The 23,989-nt window shown below is 38.3% G+C and overlaps 1 protein-coding gene across 3 annotated transcripts; it reads right to left on the bottom strand.

Moving 5' to 3' along the window:
* Window positions 1-1,047: 1,047 nt before the first annotated feature.
* LOC146465377 (uncharacterized) lies at window positions 1,048-22,179 on the bottom strand. 3 transcript variants are annotated; one of them, XR_014868315.1, is made up of 16 exons: window positions 22,015-22,178; window positions 18,417-18,471; window positions 17,684-17,725; window positions 16,041-16,334; window positions 13,987-14,178; window positions 12,920-13,117; window positions 12,483-12,572; window positions 10,759-11,241; window positions 10,305-10,505; window positions 10,083-10,148; window positions 9,650-9,763; window positions 7,462-7,836; window positions 4,810-5,067; window positions 3,952-4,086; window positions 1,255-1,915; window positions 1,048-1,201 (listed from the first exon to the last, which is right to left on the bottom strand). XR_014868315.1 is itself a non-coding variant. In XM_085128762.1 (15 exons), the coding sequence occupies exons 1-15, from the start codon at window positions 22,048-22,050 to the stop codon at window positions 1,560-1,562; spliced, it is 2,889 nt and encodes a 962-aa protein (XP_084984888.1). In that variant the 5' UTR covers window positions 22,051-22,179; the 3' UTR covers window positions 1,048-1,559. The 3 variants fall into 3 exon arrangements, 2 of the variants coding, with proteins under 2 accessions (XP_084984888.1, XP_084984887.1); XM_085128762.1 differs by having other exon boundaries at window positions 1,048-1,915; window positions 9,650-9,757; window positions 22,015-22,179; XM_085128761.1 differs by having other exon boundaries at window positions 1,048-1,915.
* Window positions 22,180-23,989: the final 1,810 nt, after the last annotated feature.

Here is a 23,989-nt window from a genome sequence, read left to right as displayed (position 1 = left end):
GTGGTAGAGACACGATATCTCTTTAAATTTCTGCTGTATAGTCATTCAACCAAGCCACATAAATCGGCCATGTTATTTTTTAAACTGGGTAACCTATCCTTCTAGCCACCAGTCTTTCTATTAGTCAACATTTTCAATCAAATCTCAAAGCTAAACGTCTCGGACATCACTGACTGGCAGGAGCTAGCGAACTGAATTGCCAATCACATCAAATATATTTTTGAACGCTATTGGCTAGGAGGGGCAATTCAGCCACGTGGCATATCTGACTACCTTGGCGTCGTCTTGATAATCTCATGGTAAAAGATTGATCGGTCTCTTTTTCGGTGATTTGACTGTCTACTAAATAAGTCTGACTTCGGCAGACGTTTCTTCACATTAGAGGCAGGTATACCAAGTTTATTCGCTTGTTAAACTGTAGCCTGTTCCAGGTTCTCGGTGTAATGCGGGAGATCGACGGGAATGAGCGGCACACTGAGAGCCTGAAAAAATAGGCTCGGCAAACTGACCTTTGAATTTTAATTTGTTGCAACTGAATCGAGACACACACGGTATTATCTGGTCCCAATAAACTGTGTCGAAAGTTCCTTGTATGTCCCTGCGATTGTTTCTAAAACTATATTCAAGGCTAACGGGAGAGGGTCATCTCGATTTTTCTTCCTGTGACTTCAATTACTTAATCAGCCACGACTTAAAAACAAAACGGAGGAGAGGGCTACTTGCTACACCCCACCCCCACCCCCCAGCCGGAATAGATAGGGTTAACCAATACTACCTGCTACAAGACTTGCACACAGGTAACTCATAACTCTATGGTGCAGCGACTGATTGCTGATCCGTTCATCTTAGACGTTTGGTTTAAATAATAACCTTGATAATTGTGCTGTTAATGGAAGAATGTTTTTCAGCGAAAATGGGGCTTTTTTGGTGATTATATCACTATTAAGGGAGTTGATTTAGTCATTCTCGAATGGAACAGTTTTAGCCGAATAACAGGCACAAAAAATACACAAAGGCATTAGGAACTCATAAAAATCACTTTGGAAACAATTTTAAGTTGCTGTTTATTGGCTGTTAAACGGTTGATATTGCAATCTTGATAATAAAAAGTTCGGGTGATAGTTTGCTCCCTTTATAAAACAAGCAGTTAGATGGGAGCAAGAAATTGAAAAGCACCATTAGAATCTGAATGTTACTTCCTCTGATCTGAATGTAACGTAAACAGAAAGGAAGAAGTTTAATTATTATCATTACAAACTCAGCTCTTAACAGTTTAACTTAGATATCTGCTATCCCGTGACTTAGCATATTTCCTCTGTTAAGCGCCTCACCACCCCTTCAAAGAAGCAGACATTCGCGTCAATGGAAACGCAAGATAGCCACCAAAGCCATCAGAGTACGATGAAAGAACATGCTGACTATTTTTCTATATTTTCCACAAGGGAAATTACGCTGTCAACAACATTGATGCTGAAAGAAAAATCTAAGATAATTTGTACAGCGCGAGCTGGCACTCGTTCGGAAAAATACGGTTTTTTTCTACCTGTACCAGCCCTTCCTTACAAGAGCTTGGGTACATTCCTTTTAAAATCCTCTGGAAAACCAAAATTTCCTTTTGGTTTATAACGTGCGACTGTAAAGAAATTTTCTTTACTCATGGCAGTTGCCATTCCAAGTTCGGTGGTCTCCTTCCAGACGACTTGAGTGAAATGTAAGATCACTCCTCCGTTGCTCTTACCAGTGTCGAAATTATAGTCTTGAATCTCATCATACCAGTCCTTGACCATTTCGCGGCACTGCGTGCAGTCAGGTGTCTTTGGTCCTTGGCATTGTTTCGTTGGTATTGACATCATAAACCATGCCAAGTTTTCGCCAGTCTCACCTCTGTTTTTGTCATGGTCCGGTGGGATCGTATCTGGAAAATTCAGAGTTAACTTTATGGTTAGAAAGCACGGCAGAGCAGCTAAACAATTACACCGCACTATGGTTACCTCAGCTGAGGAGAATGCCGCTCCGCATAATGACCAGAAACTGTCTGCGTTGATTTCAACCCTAACTACACATGCAGAAAAAGGAGAGGGTTTTTCTCTCGATGAGACCTCAAGCGTTTCTTAATTCATTGACTGTACGAGCACGCACCACCAAACTAAAGTAGTTAATTTTCTTCCCAATCTATTTGGGAGCAATCTGGTGCAAGAGGTCAATGTTCATGGCATTTAATGTTACCACTGCAACAGTATTGATACAGGTGGATTTTCCAGAAAATGAAGTCTTCCTGATTTAAGAGAACAACATTAAGTAACGGTGACTTATATTTTCGTACTTTTTTTGTTGGTTCTGAATGCTTTTAGTCAATTTCATAGGATTCCGAAATTTTAAGAAGTCAAGATGGCAACCGCCCGCAAATCACATCGTAATTGTAATGTCATGTAAGGCCATCACTCGTCCTTAAGGAACTCACAGGAAATACTCCTTACCAGTTTTTTTGTCAGAGTTTTAATACCCTTACAGTCATGGAAGAGAGGAAGGAGGAGGGGGAGGAAAGGGGGTTGAACTCGTGTCCCCTTCGGTCCCAAAGGACCAAAGAGGACAAACGATAAGCAGGTAACATTCCTAATTTTATCAAACATCATCACTCAAAGTATTTGGCAACAATTTGGGACGACGTGCCTATGTTCACCGACTTGGTGTTTCCATGGCAATCACATCCTAGATGATTTTTTTTAATGGGCCTTTAGCACTAATTGGTCACATGGTTCAAAATCCGTCATACTGGATGACAAGAGAATGTTGTAGATTCGAACACAAAGGAATTGCAACCTGTCAAGCTTGACTTTCTTTGTTCTCGATGTCCCAGTAGAGGATGCCACGCTTTTTTGCCATACAGTATGGCAGATTTTACAATGTGACCATTTAGTGCAAAAGGCCTATTTGATTGTTTCAGAAAAACATATCACCACCTCTACTTTTAAACCATATTTGCATTTCTTTATCGGTTATTATTACTTTTAAGTTTCTGAGGTTTCAAAGAGTTGAGAAATCCAAGATGGCCGCTTCAAGGTGGTGGCTTTTCAGGAATTACGGCGTAATCTTTACGTCATGTGACCTTATCTACTCGTCTTGCATACCTCAAAGGTCAAAATGGAGTACTTTTGGATGTCGAGGTGACGAAGGTTTCTCTCACAGGTTCACGAACCCTCAAAAATTTGAACAATTTAGGAGTAGCTTTAACTAGTGGATTCTACCCTGTTTGAACGTTTACAACTGTTTTAATGTCTGAGCAAACGCTGCTAAACTTCGTGACTCTTTCATAAATTTATTGTTGCATAGTAACCGAAGGCAGGTTTTATTGCTTTCTAAAAAGCATAAAAGTTAACTTTATCACTGTAATTTTCATGCTTTAGATCATTTTAGTGTTGTTCTATTGATTTAAATAATCCAGAAACTGCCACCGAAATAATGATGTAGTTCTAGGTCATATGACGTTCCATCGCTGACTTCAAAGGAAAAGTCTTTTGACGTACTGTCCACCTTTCAGCTTTCATTGTCATGGAGTAATGGAGGCCCTCTCCCTTCAACCATCCCCCAGAAGGCGAAAAAAAAAAAGCCTGATCTAGATAGGATTATGGTATGCCGCTATATTACTAGACCAAAGCCTTTTAATGACATTCTTTCCAGTAGCTTGAAGTAAACTTCGCCTCGCTATGAAACAAGTTGAAACTTGAAGAGAAATTTTGCGTGTTTGTTTTCTTCATAAACCGACCAATATCTAGTGGCTGTGTTCTCCGAATGAAAAAGCTCTAAGGGTATTGTTTTACTGAACAGCGTCTCGTGCAACTTTGACACAAATTGCACTTACAGTGTAATGTTTTGAACATATTAATACCCGGTTTTACATTTCGCGGCGACTGGGACAAGATATGTATTTATAATAAATATAAACTATATCACCTCTTTGAGCGAGAGTGTTGGCCCATTTTTGTGCGTCATCTCTTAGCTGTCTGTTCCATTTCAGAGGTGGAACTCCATGCTTTGCTCGATATTCGTTGTGAGCTTTCAAGCAATCCTCTTCAAATCCTGTCATGCCTGTAATGAAGCGTGAAGTTTCGTTTCGAAAATAACTACAATTATCAGTCCATTTATCCCGCGATTCAATGTACCGATTCAAGTGAAATAGCTTCAAATCATCTCAATCGATTATTTATTTAAAAACTAGAAAGATCTTAAAAGGTCAAACTTGTTTGTTCACAACGAATGTAAACGAAAGGCAATGCTTAAATTGGCCAGTGTAAAAAGAAGACGTTTCGTGGCAATCTGATTTTCAAATTAGTTAACTGTGTCCTGAAATCCGTAGGCTCTTCCGGAGTAGTCGTTGTCTCTATCCTAGACGATTGCATTATGTTTATTTTTAGTTTGTTGGTTGTATTTAGAGGTAGCTAGCAAGAGATAAGAATAAACAAGTGCTACGTGTTAAGGCAGGGTTAGGGTGCGTTTCTTTGGGAGAATCCGAAAATGGATTTGTTATCTCAGATCATTCGGATCATGGTGCATCAAAGGAACCGACGAATCCACTCTGGACTAGGATTCGTCGTGTTCCCTGGATACACCAAGATCCGAATGATCTGAGATAGCAAATCCGTTTTAGTATTCTCCCAAAGAAACGCACCCTTAGTTTCGTTGCATCATAGAAGGATTCTGCACCTAGAGTTCAATAACCCATTGCAGATTAGCCTCTTCCAAGAGCTAAATCCTGCTTATAAAGTCTAACAATAATAATATATATAAAAAAGAGTAAACCAGAGAGATGACCTTCTTGCTTTCCGGAAAAACCTACACCACCTCCAGTTGGCCCCACTGTGGTGACCACTGTTGGAGCCGGGCTTCCCGATGGAGGCATCGTGAACCCCGTTGGCGGTGCCATTGTGGTACCGACTGTGGACCCTATTGGCGGTGCCATTGTGGTACCCACTGTGGACCCTATCGGTGGTGCCATTGTAGTGCCCTGCGAGACAGTTGGTGTCTCCGTTGGTGCCGCAGGCGCGGGTTGCGCGATTCCAGGTTGACCACCTGTGTAGTGAAACATTTATTCGTTAAAAACAAACACAAAAGCAATGCAAAAAAACAAACAAACAAATAAAAAAAATCAAGCAAAATGAAATAAATAAATGAGACGATGAAACCAATCAATGAAACCAATCTTTAAACGACATAAAAGGACTCATTACTCTAAATAATAAATAAAAAAAACGTTTGTATTGTTGCAAAAAGAGAGGTTTTTCCTAAGGTTATTACCCTCTTTACCATTAGTTATCTAAATGACGCTGGTGGGACCCGTGATATCATTGTTCCCTTTTGTTGTTGTGGTTGTTGTTGTTGTTTTTCATAATTTAAGTTTTTAATGTTTTAATTTTAAGTTATTTTTTAAAATTTCTTGATAACGAACATCAGAAAACATTTATTTTGTAAGATAATTACTCTCTTTAGGATAAAGTTATTTTACTTCTTGTTTAATTTTTGAATTTCTTAATAACGAACATGAATTTTGTAAGATTTTTACTCTCTGTTCTGCAAAGTCCCAAAAATCTATTGATTAACATCACACAAGAAATTTTGTCAATCCATTGACGTAAAAGCCAGCAAGTCCTAACCCTACCGTGTTACATGTGGGGAGGGAGTCGGTGATCGTGGGAGTTGTTCGTCCCGTTTGGCATTCACGCTGAATTTATAACCCTAATCTTTCTCTGCAACTTAACCCTATCTAGACTGGGCTTTTGTTTTCTTCTGAGACCGGGGAAGGAGGGGGGGGAGGGGAGTGCTTGTTGGACGGATGAACGACCAGCCAAAATAATTTACTATTCTAACCTAAAGAAATGCCCTGGAAAGCTGGATTGTGTAATCTACGAAATGGTCTTCATCAAAGACAAGAAACCCAAACTGAACACCCAATCTGATTCCTTTTAAACAAAACTATTTACCTCATAATTAACACCCTCTGGATGTCAAATTGTATATTTAATTACCTGTAACTAAATTTCCGCACGCTTTTCAGTATATAACTACCTGCATAATCGCACTTACACAACTTTGAAAATGGTGACATGGAGTCATCGAAACCGCAGTCAACATTGCTATCGCTTGTTTTTATTCAGTCTAAATTTTAAAACCTCCGTTGTTAGAATTCTTTAGAAACTGTCTGTCAAAAATTGGTTTCCATTGTAACACCAAAGTCATTGGATACTAAACCCCCCAAAAAAAGTTTTTTCACATAAATTTAGGAAAAAAGTCGCCGAGTTCTTCAAACATCAAAACTTTATTCAGTCCTCCAATATTAAAAACTTTTTTCACGTGCATAGTCGCCGCGGGCAGAATCCGCTCTCTGATCCAGATAGGATTAACGTGGAAGTTATTCATTAAATGGCACTGGTCGGAACTGTGCTTCTTAGTTTTGTTTTTAATAATGTTAATTGTTTTATTATTTAGTTTTTAATGTTTTTAGCCTTTATTAAGTTCATTTTTGAATTTTTTTTATATTTCAAAATAACGAATTCAAATGGGCATCATACAGCAACTGATCTCTATTTATCTGAGTCAGTTTAACATGCAACATAGCTTAAAGGAGCTACAATGGAGCTCTTATGGTTACTGTACAAATCACGTTCTATTCTGGGTGGGACTGTGTGAATAGAGAAAGTCACAAGTTATACCAATTTTCCTTAAAATTTTCTTTGCTCAAAAATATGCTTGTATTTTGATTATTTTGGTTTTAAAAAAATCAAAAGTCCCTCACAATTTGCAATTTTAGATACTTTGACAATCGAGCCTTAATTCTCGACAGAACACTTGCAACGCGCAAGTATCTATATACATACAATCAAATGCGCGATGCTGGAGAGCTGCAAGTACTACGGTTCTTGTCCGCTATTTTAAAACGTGGTCTGTGCGACCGCTGAGCAACAAAGTTACGGTGCTTAGTTCCTTACGGTCAGAGACTAAAAAAAAGCCTCGTTCAAATATCTAAATCCACACCAATAGTGTCAAAAAACATAAAGACTTGCTTACTACAAGCTACATTTCGATATAGTAGTAGAAAAATACAAGGAAAGCAGTTCTGTTAGTAAAAAATTGCTCTAAAGTGAACAGTTCCTCGAAGGTAAAAAAAAAAGAAAAGTTGCCCGAAAGGTCAAACGTTGCCGTAACGATACTGAGCTACTTGTGGCTAAGCCGAGGTGTGAGTAATAAAAACACCAAGAAAAACAGACTTGTAGGATATTACTAAGATGATGCGTTATAAAACGAATCATGTTGAATATTGATCAAGAACCTATGCGTTTTTATAGATAAACGAGTTTGTTATTGCTGAAATAAAAATGCGATTTAAAGCCTGCGAACTTAGCTATCAATGTAAATCAACCAAAGACGTGAGGAGCTACTTTCCCAGATTACCTTCCCTTGTCCGTTTACCTTTAGGAATTTCACAAATATAAGCTCTCTGAATCCAGTCTGGAAGATCATTAAACAGCCCTTCAGATCCTGGTGGATAATCCTTTGACATAACAGCGAAGTCTCCATCGCCAGATGGCTGGCCTCTTTGCCACTTCTCAATCGTCAGCGGCTTTTCACTTACCCATTCCCAGTCTGATTTTTTTCTCAAACCTATGTGCCATTCGTTTACATTCGAGAGGGTGATTTTTTGGATCTCGCCATTGATGAATGCCCATTCTTCTTCCGTTTCCATAGAAACCAGATCACCTCCCTTGCTTTTGCAGGCATTTCGGTTTTCGGTCCACTTGCCCCCCGATTTTACAAATGTGTAGCAGGAATTAGCAGAACAAGGGCCTGGAAAAAGAAATAGTCGATACAAAAATGTCACCACAGAAATAATTTACTCTATAAATCAGAAAAAAAAGGTTGGATCTCTATCTGGGCCTCAGCTGAAGTTGAAGTTGAAGTGGGGAGCTACATGTTTTTACATATAGAAGCGACATATCAAAATTCGCAACAATCGTCTGCGAAGATGCAAAAATAAAATTAATTCTACCTTTGACTTTAGCCATTTTCCCCCAATAGTAACAATTACGCTTGTAACTAAGCATTATGTATTACAAGGTGTGAATAGCAAATCTCATTATTGAAAACTGGATCATTATATAACCATTATACCATGCCCGGAAATAGCGACCATTCCATTTTCTTCTGTTTGTTCTTGCAAAGCGAAATCAGAAAGATCTAGTAAAGTCTAGAACAGTGTTTGAGTATCTATCTATCTGTCTTGAATATCTATTATGAATATCTATAATAAAACAATTATTCCACTCATGCTTGTTGGATATGAGATGACTTTAGCCAACTCGGCGCTAGTCACCTCGTTGGATATATCATTTCCTACCCAACGCGCGCTCTTGGAATTTGTTAAATGTATATATATTGTTCCTTGGTCAATTCCGTTATGACCAGCATTGCAACCAAGATGTCATTCTTTCTGGATTTACTTCAGTATTATACTTTTGAATTCATTGAAGAAAACATTTTTTTTCATATTTTCATGCTATGAAGACGCTATGAATTATCCTACTCTGAAAATAACAAAACATCCATGGTTCACGAATTAAGGCATTAATCTGCTATTCATTTTTAAGACATCATCATGGCCACTTGAAGATCTTCCAAGAGCTTGTGAAGAGAGAGAAAAGGGATTTCGCTGTCAAAGATATGAAATTTCACGAGCAACAAAATCCTTAGCGAGAACGATAAAAACCCCAGTGCACATTTTAAAGGGGTCGATAATTACCTTTATTGTGAGTATCTATCTATTTCACTCCATCTCAGTTTAAACTTGCGGAATTGCAACGGCATTTTTGGCGACTCTTGTCAATCAAATTGTATATATGAATGTACGTGCTTCTTTAAAAGATCTAGATTATAAGTCAACTTTGCCTCTTGGAATGCAGCTAATGTACTAATGAAATGTTTTCTTTTCTGATCAGTATTGAAGGAGTTATCTGAGGTGTTCAAGTCGACATGTATAATAGAAAAAAATAATAGACATTGAAACCACTTCTTTCTCTTTGCGTTAAGGGGACGTCCATGATAACAATGTCATGACCCATTACAAAGTTTGTGGCAGGAGACTGCAGTGGCGGAACTGGAAAAAGGTTCTGAGAAAGTCTTGCGGATACCTTCTAAATGAGACACGAACGCCTTCAAAAAAGTACAACAGTAAAAGATAAACAAAAGTGGCGGGCTGATTTGATATTATAGATATTCATTATCCGTCAGAGAAGAAGCATGACTTTTCCATTTTCCCTTGCCTGGACACGGTTAGAGCTACAGATCGCATAAAGTAAGAGATATGAACATTATTTGCCCTGGCTCGCACCAGACGGTCACTCACTTTGAAACAAGTGTGACACGTAGCTTAGGACCAGAAGCGAAATGACTCCTATATTTACTTAGATGACGACTGCAACTGCCTTCAGCTACTTCATTATTACCGTTATTCGATAAAAAAGCCCAAATATGCGTAGACGAGACTGCTTTTGTACGATGCAATATTAACTGCACATCATAGAAATTTTTTAGTCTTTTAAAGACTGAAGCGGCGCTCATTCGTCCTTTCGCCACGTACTTCCCGCTTTCTTCCTTGACTTACCTGCTGAAGGAGACGGACCTCCGGGTTGCTGAGATGGACTTACTGTTGTCGCTTGTGAGGGGCCAGTGGCTGACGTTGTGGCTGGAGGTTGGGCTGTTGTTTGAGCTCCTGGGGCTAAGTAAGGAAAACTCATTATTCCAGGATTTGAAAATTGTTGTTTCCTTAACTACTACAGTGAGATTTTCTAGAAGAAAGACACAAGGAGAGGTTTTGAATAAAATAAACCTCACATCTTTTGAATTAAACAAGCGTTACATATTCGATATAAAACTCTCCTTTTTGTCGACGAGACTGCCTTTGCACTCGCTTGGAAAATAAGCGTGTACAATGCAATATTAACTGTACATCATAGAAATTTTGCAGTCTTATCAAGACTGAAGCCTCGCGCATTCCTTCTACTGCCGCGTACTTCCCGTTTTCTTCTCTAACTTACCTGCTGAGGGAGGGACAGTAGCTGATGTTTTGGCTGTTGGCTGGGCTGTTGTTTGCGCTCCTGGAGCTGTGTAGAGAAACACATAACAAAGTCTTATTCTTAAGGGAATTGAATACTGTTGTTGTCGTCACTTCTTAATATTGGAATTTTCAAGGCAATTAAGACACAAGGAGAGACGTTCAATTTAACCAGCATCGCATTATTTTTATTGCAATACCATACCTCCTTCCTTCTTCTTAAAGCACCACGTTCTTCCCGGAGGTCTAGAATAAATCGTGGTAGGCTCGTCCATATACATGTCATCATAGCAACAACCGTTTTGGATGCACAGTTCGGGTGTGACGAAGGGGACCTTCTGTTCTTCTGTAGCTGCATCGCCAAAGCAGTCAAAGCGCTTGCTTGAGTGAATTGCACAGGCTGGTTCTAAAGTGCAATGGACAGGAAATTAATGAACTATAATCTGCCGCTAAACATGAACGCCTTGGGTCGCTACACAACACAATTAATGCACTGTAAGGTCAACAGAAAGGTGTAGCATGTGTAGCATGAAAAGCTAGTAAACTTAACAAACAAAGTTAAACTTTGTTAGTAAAAAGGGGGAAAACGATGTTCATAACACTAATTCGCATACACGCAGGAAGTAGACTGAATAAAATGTCAAGGTATAAAAACGCACCTGGTTGCTTTCTAGGTTTGACATTGAACGGAGCCTCTTTCGTTTTGTTCCAAAACGTGTGAGAGGGTGGAGCATAATGAGCAGTGACGTAAGTTCCATCATTCGGTTTGATGTTGAGACCGCAACCCAGCCGTTTCTCTCCTTTCCACACTACCGCTTGAAAGTGTCCAATAACACCACTCCCTTCACCAGCTTCGTAATCATATTTGTTCTTGATCTCAGAATACCAGCTTCTTGCCGCTCCAGGAATGGCTCCTTCCATTTTCTCCATTCCTGACCACCCCCAGCCTTTCCATGAAATGCTTTCGGTAAACTCGGATGTCCATGGTGAGTGGTACATTTTGCCATCTGCTGCCTGTTGATCGGTCCACTTTTGAGCTGATTTGGCCAGTTCCGGGTCGCATATCAAAGGCGGCGAGCCATGCAGTGCTCGGTAGTAATTGTGCATCTTGAGGCAGAGCAGCTGGCAATCCGGATTACAAGCTGTGAACAAGATCGATTTTGAAAATGACAACTTAGAGTGAGGCAATGAAGATAGTTCGTTTTGTAATGTAATATTTAGCTGTTCTTCTCTCTATTCTGCATCGCGATTAAGGGAGGACAGCGGCAAGAGGACGTTTGTCAAACCTAAGTGGTAAATGGCTGATCTCCTAGTCATTCAGTGATTGGACCACCCATCCCAGATACAGTACGGTCCCGTCATAGTCTCATGGAAATTGCTTATTTTGCTTAAAAATGCAATAAAAACTTGAAACTTGCCAGTTTTACTTAAAATGCAATAAAAACCTGGATATCTCCTATTTTGCTTAAAATTCAAATAAGAAATTGGAATTTGCCCAGCTTTTTGGGTTAAACATGCAAGAAAAAAACTCGAAATTGCCTATTTTGCTTAAAAATGCAAATAAAAACCTGAAAACTGCTATTTTGCTTGAAAAACTAGAAAAAAAAAAACTAGAAGTTGCTTATTTAGCTTAAAACTCAATATAAAATTGCTGGAATTGAAATTGCCCATTTGCCTAAAGCAAAAAAAAAAAAATGCAATAAAACTTGCTTAAAAATGTGGTAAAAACAAACGAGTTGCCCATTTTGCTTAAAACTGTATTTAAAGGCTGGAAAATAATTTGTACTTCTTAAAATGATCCTCTGCTTCTGAAACTCGCCTTGACGTGATCTATCAAAAAAGAGGGAGAGTGTTTCATTCAATTTCCAAACACCAGAAAGTGGGTTGATTTTGGAGGTGTTTGGAAATCGGACGAAACACCCTTTCGATTGTTTTATAAGGCTTCTCAAACCATTGACAATTATTCATTTGGAGAAACTCAAAGAAAAAGTTCGCTATATTTATTGATAATTATGACCAGATTTCCAAAACTTCTTTAAGAGCGTGATTTCCTTTCTTTTATCTTAATGAATTATTAATGATGGGTTGATGCACTTTGCCCCGGAGACCCTCGTGTGTTATTGATTGATGCATTGCGATGTTTGAGTCATGGACGCAATTCAAACAATGTCCATCGAGCAAGCCTAGCAAATAAAAACCTTCTCCATCCATCAATTTTTGATAATACAAGATCTTATGTTAATACTAATATTAATACATCATTTATATAGCGCTCTATACAAGGCTCTAAAGCCCTTAACAAAAGTTCAAAATATCGAACTATTACTAACTTATGTTGCATTCGTCGGGGCTTATCAAGCAAAGGTTTTGCATTTTTACTTACTAAGTCCTTGTCCACAGTTCCCTACATTCATCCATGAGGTGTCCTCGCCATAGACATCATCATTTAATAACGTGATTCCGGAAGGTGGCACTAGAAAAGTGAGAGGGAATAGGCATTGCGTGCGATGAGTTCACTACATAATTTATTGTAATTTATATTACCGGTATTATTATACAGTGTTTACATGGTTCCAAAAAGAACGACCAAATAGTCATCATTAGAACATTCAAAATTGTAATAGCTTGTCATTCAAAATAAATGCTGTGTTAAAGAAATTCGAATGTTTGACAAAGAATCAGCGGACTGAGAAGCAGAGCAATATAAACTTGGGCGCGTGAGAATTTTATCATTTTGAAACGAACACTTAAAGCGTAACATATAGATTAGAAATTAACAAAATGTGCTGCTATTAAAATCAAATTAAATGTGTAACTTGCCAACCACCGCACTGTTCTCAGGCTTGCTTTTGAAACACCATATTGAGGCCATTGGATGGTGCCACTGTACTTCAGGTTCATCCATGAACATGTCGTCATAGCAACAGCCGGCCTTAAGACACTTTTCAGGAGTTACAAATGGACCTCTAAGGTGACCGCACGGTTCTCTTTCAAAAGACTTTAGGCGACACTGGGGCTCTGAAGAGAAGGTAATATTAAAATAAGATAGTTTTCCTTCTGTTCAGTTGATTGGGGCTATTTCCGTGTGAAGTTGTTTCCGCTTTAGCCGGTTTTGACTTACGATAACATACAGTCAAGGGACATAAGTATCTTCTCACTAGTAAGTCTATTGTCAAGGAATACATAGGAAACATCTCGATTTAGAAAGGTGTCTTGAATCTTTCCCTTGATTGACTAAAGAATGGAACTAAAATTAATTGCCACCTCACCAAATATTTAGGTGAGTTCAAACTTGTAGCGAACTGCGTAAAAAATCGGAATTTAAGGTATCTTTGAACCCCTTCAATAGAAGTTGTATCCGAACATGCTGATGTACGGTTCAATAATAAACAATGGGGGTCCGGAGCTCGTTTTTTAGTTATCTGAGTAGCTTAAAGGTAAAATTAGGAGTGTTTCAAAGAGGTTATACCGTTGCAATGATAACTTACCTTGTCAAGAAAACGTTAAGCATATTTTTGATACCATTATTTTTGCATAAACTGACAAAGAGTGGTAGTATTGATTCGTCAAAGTATAAATACTGGAACGTGACAGAAACCGTTACCACCCACCTTAAATGGGAATCCTTACATTGCCATCCGGCGCCGTCCGTAGGTTTCTTTTCTTTTTTTTTCTTTTTTCTTTTTTTTTTTTTTTTTTCAATTTTTTATGTTGTATTTATTACTATGATTACGCAGGATAACGACTTGAAATTAAATGAACTCAAAGTTATCCCAAATGTTTACTGGGAGTTACAATTAAATTTAAGTGCAAGGAGCTTTTTCGGTCCAAGTACTGTACTGTTATTCACAGAAATACAATCAAATTAGTTAATCTTAAAGTCTTACCGACTTCCTTTCTTGGTCTGACGTGTTTGCCTGGACTGAAGTCATTCAGCTGGAATTGTTTGCCAGGCTCCAAAGAATAATGAGCCACAACATAAGCTCCATCACCTGGCTTTATAGTAATACCACAGCCCAGTCTTGCCTCTCTGGCATTGATCAAGTTCTTAAATTGAGTCACTATCCCATTTCCTCTACCTGTGTATCCAGACGAAGTATAAAGAGAGTTTTGAATATTTCTAAGATCACACACACACAAATATTCCCGGCACTAGCATTCTTAAGTAAAGTAAAATTGGGCGAGATTAGAAAATAAAACTCCAAGGGAAATAATGCACATGGACCATAAAACTAAAACTGAGCTTAAAAGACTACTCTGCAGTTAGCAATATAATTAGCTTAAGTTAAGCGACGCGTCAACTTTGCAACAAAACCTGCAAAAACAGTAAACCAGCAACGTTTTGTCAACAAAATCAGATGAATACTCGCTTCTTTGGTTCTTTGGAGAACAACCAATCCTTTTATTCCATTACTGAGTTTTTCGTTCGTTTTACAACGTTAAGTGAGCGAAAACTTTCACTTTAAGAGGAAAAATCTAACGTTCCTTTGCACCGGATCGGAGTAAAATGATTTCACTTCATGATTTCCCGCGCATTCCGGTTACCGTGTTGTTACCGTGACCGTGGTCAGAGATAGGAAAATTCTGCCCGCTCCCGGACCAGTCAGATTGTAGGAAATTCAGGATACCGTCCGTTCACGAACAGAGAAAAAAATATTTAAAAGTACTATCTCTGCTTCCAGAGGGTGCAACGAGACGATTGAAACTGCAAAATATGTCTTTATGGCTGATATTCGTCAGTCGCTGTCTTTTCATTGAACTTTGCTTATTCATCGCCTATGTTCTCGTTTTCTTTCTGTCTCTTTGTTTCTCTTCTTTCCACGTTTGTTGACAAATTCAACGAATACACAAATCCATAACTTTTCTTCAAAATTTCCGTTTGTTTTTCTAAAAATCAGCTGGCCATGCAACTTCCTACCGAAAAATACGCGGGTTGCAGCACAGGGTTAAGTTGAGCGTCTCATTTTACTTTCACTTACACGGAGGGGCGGACGTGCGGACGTACGGACTTACGTACGCACGGTCGGAGGGAAGTGACGTCATAACGAAAACCAAAATTTCTGGGATTCATTCGTTTTCTTACCAATGGTGCTCTGCGCGCGTCAATATGGACAAAAGTACACTGATTAATATGCTCACTACTCACATTGTTCAGTAACAATCTGCTCATTATACTGGATCCAAACTTTCGGTCCAACGACTCAGGGGGTCGCATGAATTCAGACTAGATTAAATTTGTCGTGGAATTTCGCAGAGACTTGTTTCCCAAAATTGTACCTGACTTTATATCTTATCTACTTTACACGAACTAAGGTCCAGCGACCCTCGTGTAGACAATGCAACAGAGTGGACTGTCGCCGTGAAAAGTGGGTCCCCCGGAAAAGGTCCCACATCCTCACCCTACCCTCACCCGTGCAAACATAAACCACGAACATCTGAGTTTCTTGGACTGCAACCATTGCCTACGATTTGATTTGGTTCGCTTTGACAAAGGGCTAACGCTCAGAACGTCAGCTCAAGAATTTCTTTAAAGATGGCCAAATTACTTTATCAACTCAGTTGATAAAACCAAATAAAAAGCTATCAGATCATCCTACAAGCTTTTTAAAAAAAGATATTATAATTTAAATCTGATATAAGTGGGCTTATCGATTCCGTCAAATATTTAATATGTTGGTTGATAAATATCCAGAAGAAGGACACGTTACACACGTGTTTAAAATTTGTTTAAACACGTGTGGTTTTCGACTTGTATTTTATTGGTTTCTAAAACTCATCCACATGACCAGGCTGGGGCCTACTGATTGGTTACTTATATCATGAATGGATGATGAGCTTATGAAGGATCAAAAACATACAACAGCTAATGTTGCACCTTAAACTATGCCCGGGCATTGTTCTTTGGTGTAGAATGTGTAAACAAGATAGTCCATAAACAAACCTGTCCAGTAATTATAGCCCCGTTTGACTTCACTGTACCAGCTTCTCACGGCTCCAGGAATAGCCCCAAGTTTACTTTCCATTCCTTCCCAGCCCCATTTCTTCCATGAGATGCTCTCAACATAATCTTTAGAAGGTGTAGACGGCTGTACCGTCTTATCGAGTGCATTAGAGTCGGCCCAGAGTTGCGCGGACTTGGCTAACTCGGGATCGCATCTCAGTGGAGGAGAACCGTGTAAAGACCTGTAGTAGTTATGCTGACTTAGGCATAACTGCTGACATTGCGGACCACAGTCTGTAAGCATCGAGTAAGAAAGAGTTGTTAAAAGAAGGTAATTGGGTGACAGATTATTCCAAGTGAATCAAGTATTTTATATAACACGTTGCAGATGGCTACAGGAAAGAGCTGAGCAAACTGCCTAGCGAGGCCAAGCAAGGCAATCAGCTCAGTTGTTTCCTCAAGTGTGTGGTTGAGTTTCTGTGAAAATTTCGCCTCGCGAGGCGAAATCTCAAATATCAAACATGATAGATATTTTCCTCATGGCCTCGCGAGGCGAAAAACTCACGAAAACGCAGCCGCACACATGATGAAACAGCTGAGCTAATCGCCTTACGAGGCAGTTTGCTCAGCTCTTTCCTCAAGTGTGCGGCAGGCTTAATTCTTTATGATTGCATGGTTTTATGGTCAAATTCAAATGAAACATGAAACAAACAGCAAGGAATATTCATACTAAGCGAATCAGCCAATATCTTCACATAGGATCACTCTAATGATCTGTTATACGAAAGGAACAAAAACTGTTATTTCAAGCCCGTTTGCCTGCTCGTCAAAATGGCGTCGAAAATCGTGATAAGGACTATTTGTTCCCGGACAACGTCCATGTCACAAGATGGCATCTTCTCTTTAAAGTTAACTTGCCTCAACCTATTTTTCAATGTTCGTACACACATTGTAATGCCATGAAACTTAGCTAAAAGGTCAGTGATAACTTCATACGTATATCCTATCAAAAAGTAATAGGAAATTATGCTTTCCTCTTCTGGATGATCAAAAGCGACATTTAACTAAGTGAAAAAATGGTTCGCGGCGGGGACTTGAATAGGACTTGAATGGGACTTGAAAACTCATTCTCAAGAACACATTTTTCTTAGCTCTATCCCGCAGTCTCAGTCTAAAATGCCCGCTGGCGCAGGGAACAGTCTAGAAAGCGGATTCCACGGAAAGGTACATTTTTCTCTTTGTGTTGAAAACCTAGGTGCAGCGTCAAGAAATCGGTATATAGTTTCAGTTTACTTTATACCATTATATTTACACATCATTACAACATAAATGTAAATTGAAGTATAAAAGATAAATGAAGAACAAAAGATAGAGAAACATATGGCGAGGATGCCAATAGAGAAACCGTTAGGGCTTGTACGAGCTACAGGCACCTCAAAAAATTACAACTTTAAAATCAGGATTATAGGCGTGGCTTGTTTAATTTATAATACATTTAGGTTAAAAAGCAGGTACACAATCAAACACACACAGGCAGCAAAACATAAAACAGCACTTTCAAAACAGGAGCAGTCAATTTGGAAAGGAGAGGTAAAAGTATTAGATAAACTGTACATTTAAACAAACATAATTACAGTACTCACTCAGTCCTTTACCACAGTCTCCAACATTTCTCCAATCTTGGGCTGAAAAATAAAAGAGAAAGGAAGATGCAATAGACAGTTGAGTTCACTATAGTTGGATAATGAAAACATCGTCTGTTACGTGCTTATTTTATAATATAAAAAGCGGTGTTTCCATAACTTGTTTCCGTTGAGCTAAATTTCCCATGGGTTGTTTTATAAAGGAGAGGTAAAAAGACAGTTTGCTTGTGTTTTATATAGAATCGATAAAACACCCGCAACTCGAAACAGCATTGGTAAATCTCTCTCCGATGACTAGCGTTTTTTCAACAGTTTTTCTGAAAGTGTCCGTAGTAAAATAGCAAGCTTTCGGTTGAATATTTTTAACCGTTTTTACATGTAATGCCTCGGGTACTAGTACGTCTTTGGCTCATCAGTATCAAGTTACAACTTAAAAGGGCTGGTTACACACGAGAGAAGTTGCCATGTTCGTGTGGAAAGCGTGAAATTTCCAGGGACCTCGTTTAAGGAAACTGACAAAGGAAAAACGTCGGCAAAATTTTGTTGTGCACACGAGATAAGAAAACTTGTCGAATGCAGACTTGACTTCGAGGAAAACTTTCTCGTGGTGTCCAACCAGCCAAAACGAATGCATGGAAAACAAAGAATTATGCCGACCAAGCCCAAAATACTTAATTTTATTTCTACGTCAGAGATACTAAAGATAAGTTAAACTAGCATTGTGTGTGTATACCTGAAATGGTTCCCCCGTACAACAGCAAAATGCACAGTAGCGCTCCCGTCACACTCTTATAAAATAAAGCATCGATCAGTAAGGCTTGAAAAAGTATACTATACTATACTATACTATACTATACTATACTATACTATACTATACTATACTATACTATACTATACTATACTATACTATACTATACTATACTATACTATACTATACTATACTATACTATACTATACTTTACTATACTATACTATACTATACTATACTATACTATACTATACTATACTATACTATACTATACTATACTATACTATACTATACTATACTATACTATACTAAAAAGTATAAATATATAAATATACAGATTAAACAAGAAGAAAATAATTATATGGAAAATGACAACAACGATCAACAAAGGACTAACGTTACCTGAAAAAAAACCACCAGCAAACAAAGAACGGCGCTGGGAAATCAAGTAGGGTTTGTTCTGCTTCACAGCTACCATGAGGCATCAGGAAACCTTTCTTTTCGTTTGCAAGCACTCTCGCACGGAACAAAATTAGTCGAGTTTAAATATGCAGTTTCCAATAAATGCGGTTAGTTTTTAAGAGATAAAGCGCATGCGAGTCTATTTTTCTATTACGAGCAGATTGTTTCGAGCATCGACTAGATTGAAATCTGTTGTCAAACCCGTCGTCATTGGCAACTGTCAATCAAAGCATCACACCCTACACAAAGTGTTGTGTCATGAGCAAGATTGCGGGGAAAGATTTGTTTGACGAATTGTCGCAGCCAGACCCTAACGTTCCATCATGACAGATAGCTAGAGCAGTGACTACGAATTGGGAATTCCCGTGTTTGAGAACAGGAGGTAAGTCATGAGGTTAGGTATAAGGTTCTCATTTCATTTGTGTACTTAAGACTTACAACATTTTCTCGATTTTCCCTTAGTGGGACCACCACGTGGCTGAGATAGGAGATCACGAATGAAGGGTAAGGTTTACTCAGAAAATAATTTTGAAATCGTAAAATTTAAAGAGTGAACGTTTTGGATTGAAGACTTTTTCGAGACGGAATCATTGCAAGAGGTAATTGGCGAATCCATAGAGTTACGACATTCGCTCATATGAACTGTTTTTGGTCGGTGAGTTATCACCCTTCAAATTCTGGGTGGCGAATTTCACTTTTTCACATAAAAAGCATACAATCGATGCATTATGAAGAATATCGAAGGAAGCAAGAAAAGGCAACTAATTCAAAAAAAATAATAGTAATAATAATAGTAATAGTAATAATAATAATAATAATAATAATAATAATAATAATAATAATAATAATAATAACAATAATAATAATAATAATAATAATAATAATGCCAAACTCGACTAAGCACATGTATTTGGCTTCATCGACGTGGCATCTGCCACGAAAAATCTGCATCAATTGCGCACGGGATTGTTTGGCAAGAATGTTACTGTTATCAAAATTTTATCTACCCATTGTTAAAATATATTTTCTCAGATGTTTCGCATTTAAAGTGTAAGGCCCACGCGGGGCAGAGACCTAGTTAAGGCGATCAGGGCGAGACATTTCCAGTAAATGTTATTTCTCAGACCAACATCGTGCGTTTCTGAGGGTGAATTTAGGTTTGTCCGTGTAATGTAGACGGACTGAGAACCAAAGAGCGAGGCCCTCTCTACATTATTTCACATCTTTTTTTCTTTTTTAACCCTGAGAGGGTATTCCTGATATAATTAAGGAGGGGTCTACCGGAGTTTTGTCATAAAAAGGCATTTTTCGTTTTCTTTAAAATTAGAAACTTCAACCGATGCAGAAACCATTAATGGCCATCAAATCTAGGAAGAGTTATCTTTTCTCAAGTGACCACTGGTAGTACCCAGCAGATGGTTTGTTTAACCGTTTGGTGTCATGTCAAACTTTGTTCTATAAGCTTTACAGTGATGTATAGGTTGCTATGGTTTGAAATCAAATCCTACGTATAAAAATTGTTGGAAAAAGGCCCTGTTTTTCAGGTGTACCCTCGCTGAATCGTTCCGCTCCGTGGATGGGCGGGGCCCAAGCGGGAACTTTAATTTTGGAACTCGAATTAATTTTGGGGAGATGAAGCGTTGGAATCAAATACTTCAGTTTCGAAGCTAGTATTAAAGGCGCAGAAAAATTCCCCCGGGCAATAGCTGAGTGTAATTAGCAGATTTTGTTTTGTTCTAGTTGCCAATAATTTGCATGTTACAGCAGGAGTCCATTATAGGCTCCTGGTTACAATTTTTTATATTAGCTTACACTGTTGCGTTACTTATACCAAAGGACCAGCCACATCTGCAGTGGAACAAACGTTGTTTTATTGATTACCGACGTTCGATGTGACTTCGATTTAACCGTGATTTATAAGTATGTCAATGTTTGTCTTCAGCAAATCCCTTTTAATTAAATGTTGTGAGTGTCACTGATAATAAACTGTTTCAGTTCATTGAATTATGTGAATCATTTCTATGGCTATGGGGGTAGTCATTTTGTATGCGGACATCTGGTTGCCAAGCGATATAGAGGCGCTTAACTCGACCCTGAAGACTACCGACTAAAAGCAAATTGATGATTGGTTTAGTGGTCTCTTTAAGCCCCAGCGCCGTTCTTTGCTTTACTGGTGTTTTTTTTCGGGTAACGTTAGTCCTTTGTTAATTGTTGTTATCATTTTCCATTCAATTTTTGTTCTTCTTGTTAATCTGTATATTTATATATTTATATTTTTTATTTCATTTAATTTTTTTTCATTTTTTTTATTTTTTTATTTTCTTTTGTCATCCGCATTTTTCCATCCGCACTTTCCCATCCGCCATTTGCATCCGCCATCCGCAGCCATCCGGTCCGCGTTTTACAGATACCCCTAACTGAATACCTTCTGTTGCAACGTTTTTAATGAAATTCATGTATAGACTAAATAAAATTAGACCCGACGGAGTCATGTCCGTTAAACCCGGTGTCATAGAAACATGCCATAACGTCGTATTCATATTTCAGATTGAACAACTGATGTAGTAACCTTACTCATTCTTAAATACTGCTGATTTGTATTGCTAGAAATTTAAACGTCTTACTTAGATCTACTAATGATTTTCCATTTGTCATTTTATCTCAAGTAGTATAACTTCAACCTAGCTTACGAGTTAAGTGTCCATCCACTATCAAGTGTATATATGTGGCTGTATGCTTCAAAGTAGAATATGTGAAGGAAACTTAAGCAACGACGACGGCGACGACAGAACAATAGGTTTAATGAGCAAAAACAATCGCTCTGAAGATGCGTTTGAAATGTTAGTACATTTCTTTGCCGTCCTCTGCAAAGCACAATGTGAAATGACCAAATTTAAGATTTTGTGGAGAACGTGAACACACGAATTTTTCATTCTCTTCCTTCACTCGAACGCCACGCCTACCAATTTGGTTCCTGGGTAGTTCGCCGTTTTTGTACATGTTGAATGAACTGAAATACTTGTGAAATAGCACAAATAAAATAAAGTTATATTTTCAAGCGACGTTTTCGTTTCCGCCGCGGTTTTCGTTGCTAAAGTTCCAGTTAATACACACAGGTTACCTTAGCGCGCAGCAGATTCTGGTGTGCAGCTTCCATCGTACCCCAGCGATTTTGTTTATATATCAAAGTGTTTAGACTGGTTACTTAATCAAACCAAACGCGATTATTTTCCAGCTTTATGCGATAACTTTAACACGTCATAAAAATATTATAGCTAACGCGACACTTACCTGCTTTAAACAAAACGCTTTGACAAGTAAAGGTGAATGTGTACCTGCTTTCAGAACTCCGGTGATGTGTTGCTGGAGAAGCCATCTTTGATCTTTACAATAACGCAATAGATTATTCTTAGAAAGAATAAAAATGCGGGATATTACTTTTAACAAAACCATCAAGTTACAAATCCCAGAAATTTGAAACGGTTCAGTGGTGTCAGTTTCCCGTTAGGTCTTTTGCAAGATTTCATAAGTAACTGGTGGTGATAATATTATTATTATCTTAAGTCGAAAGACAAACCGCAGCTATTATTTTGCGGTTATCTTAGTTTAACTTGCAGCTCTACTTGCTCCAGAGCCCCTTTAACCTGATTTCAACGGCTAAAATTTTCGTTTCATAAAAGGACACTTAGATTGGTTTCCATGACAACTAAACCAATAGCCAAGCTATAACTTGTTTTGTTTCTTAGCGAATGATACTGCAAAAATTGTGGGATCCAATCAATCCTATCTTGCACCATGGTTGGAGAACGAGTCCGTTTAACATTAGAGTAAACGCATGAAACTTCAGGAGATTTTCTGTCATTTATCTGGGAAAAGTTTGATTAGTGTTTGGTTAGTGTTCATTGAATTTGACGTTACCATGGCAGGCACTTTTTAATAGGCAGTCTTTTCAGAAAATTGAGAATCCATTTTTAAAATGAAAAAACAAAAAGAAAAATTACTTTTCTTACTGTAACTAGTATGCTTTTACCTCATATTATTTTGTTTCTTCATTTGTTTTGATTACTTTTCGTTTAATTTTGGTGCTTTCCTGAAGTTTTGGGGAAATCCAGAAGTCCAAGATGGCGGGACTAAGATGATTGCCATTTGGCAATCATGACGTAACTATCTCGTCATATGACCAATCTTTGGACGTACTATCTATCCCCCGAAGCCTTATTGTCATGGCATTCCTTCGGCATTTTTGATTTTGCTGTTTACTCTATTTCGAATTTTCTTAAAATAGCCTAAAATTGGCCCAATCATTGACAACACATTGGATATCATTACTCTCCTCTTCGATTTGTCTCTTTCATGCATCCATTTCTTTAACTGTGGTGTAATCAATGGAGACTTACATGAACAAATTGCATTTTGTTCGAATGGGAGCAGGCTTGCCAACGAGAATTTGAGATCTGTGTTGTCCCTCGCCCCATCTGGCAGGGCAGTATCTGCAACTTCAAATCATCACATATACGCAAAAAATTACAATGCACAACCATACGATGGTCATTCTTGACGTTGAACATTTAGTTGAACACTTAGTTCAGCTAACTGAAAAGGGGCACCCATCGAGAAGGTTACGAAAACTTCTTCAGATTGAGGCGAAGATTGATTTTTTTTTCTGGCCTTTAAAAAGGATATTTGTATTTGCTAGCACAATTTCATCTGTTTGGATTCTTTAGCTCATTTTTTAAGTCGCAGAAGATTTGAGGGAACAGAAACCTCTCCCCCAGAATTTATGAGCTGCTTTGGCTTTCCTGGGACGAAAATGCTGGGGGACAATATTTTCCTTTTTTGTGCCTTCGAATGGGAAAAGAATTCATTTTCGCATTTTAAAGAGATATTTATCCAGAGAGAACTCTAGTTTTTCATCACATTTCAATTTGAATTTCTGAGCCGATTAAGGTCGTAAGAACAGATATTCACTGAAACGGTTGGTTAGGTGCTCCTGGATGCACTAAACATAAAATAAATCCTTCATCTCTTTTACTATTGAGTCTTAGCCCGCAATGTGGGAATAAGTGATTTAAAAAATCCACAAACATAGACTTCAT

The sequence above is a fragment of the Pavona decussata genome, unplaced genomic scaffold (genome assembly GCF_977016875.1).
Source record: "Pavona decussata unplaced genomic scaffold, jaPavDecu1.1 SCAFFOLD_156, whole genome shotgun sequence".
NCBI classification, from domain to species: domain Eukaryota; kingdom Metazoa; phylum Cnidaria; class Anthozoa; order Scleractinia; family Agariciidae; genus Pavona; species Pavona decussata.
Note: the sequence above shows the minus strand (reverse complement) of the source record. Positions and strands in the feature narration are given on the sequence as shown.

Coding starts and splice junctions, on each gene's coding strand:
- LOC146465377 (XM_085128761.1), bottom strand. CDS start 22,050: ATGGAAGCTGCACACCAGAATCTGCTGCGCGCTAAG. Junction 11,242..12,482: donor GAACTGTGGACAAGGACTTA/GTAAGTAAAAAT, acceptor TCTTGTTCACAG/CTTGTAATCCGGATTGCCAG. Junction 4,087..4,809: donor TTTTTCCGGAAAGCAAGAAG/GTCATCTCTCTG, acceptor GCTTCATTACAG/GCATGACAGGATTTGAAGAG.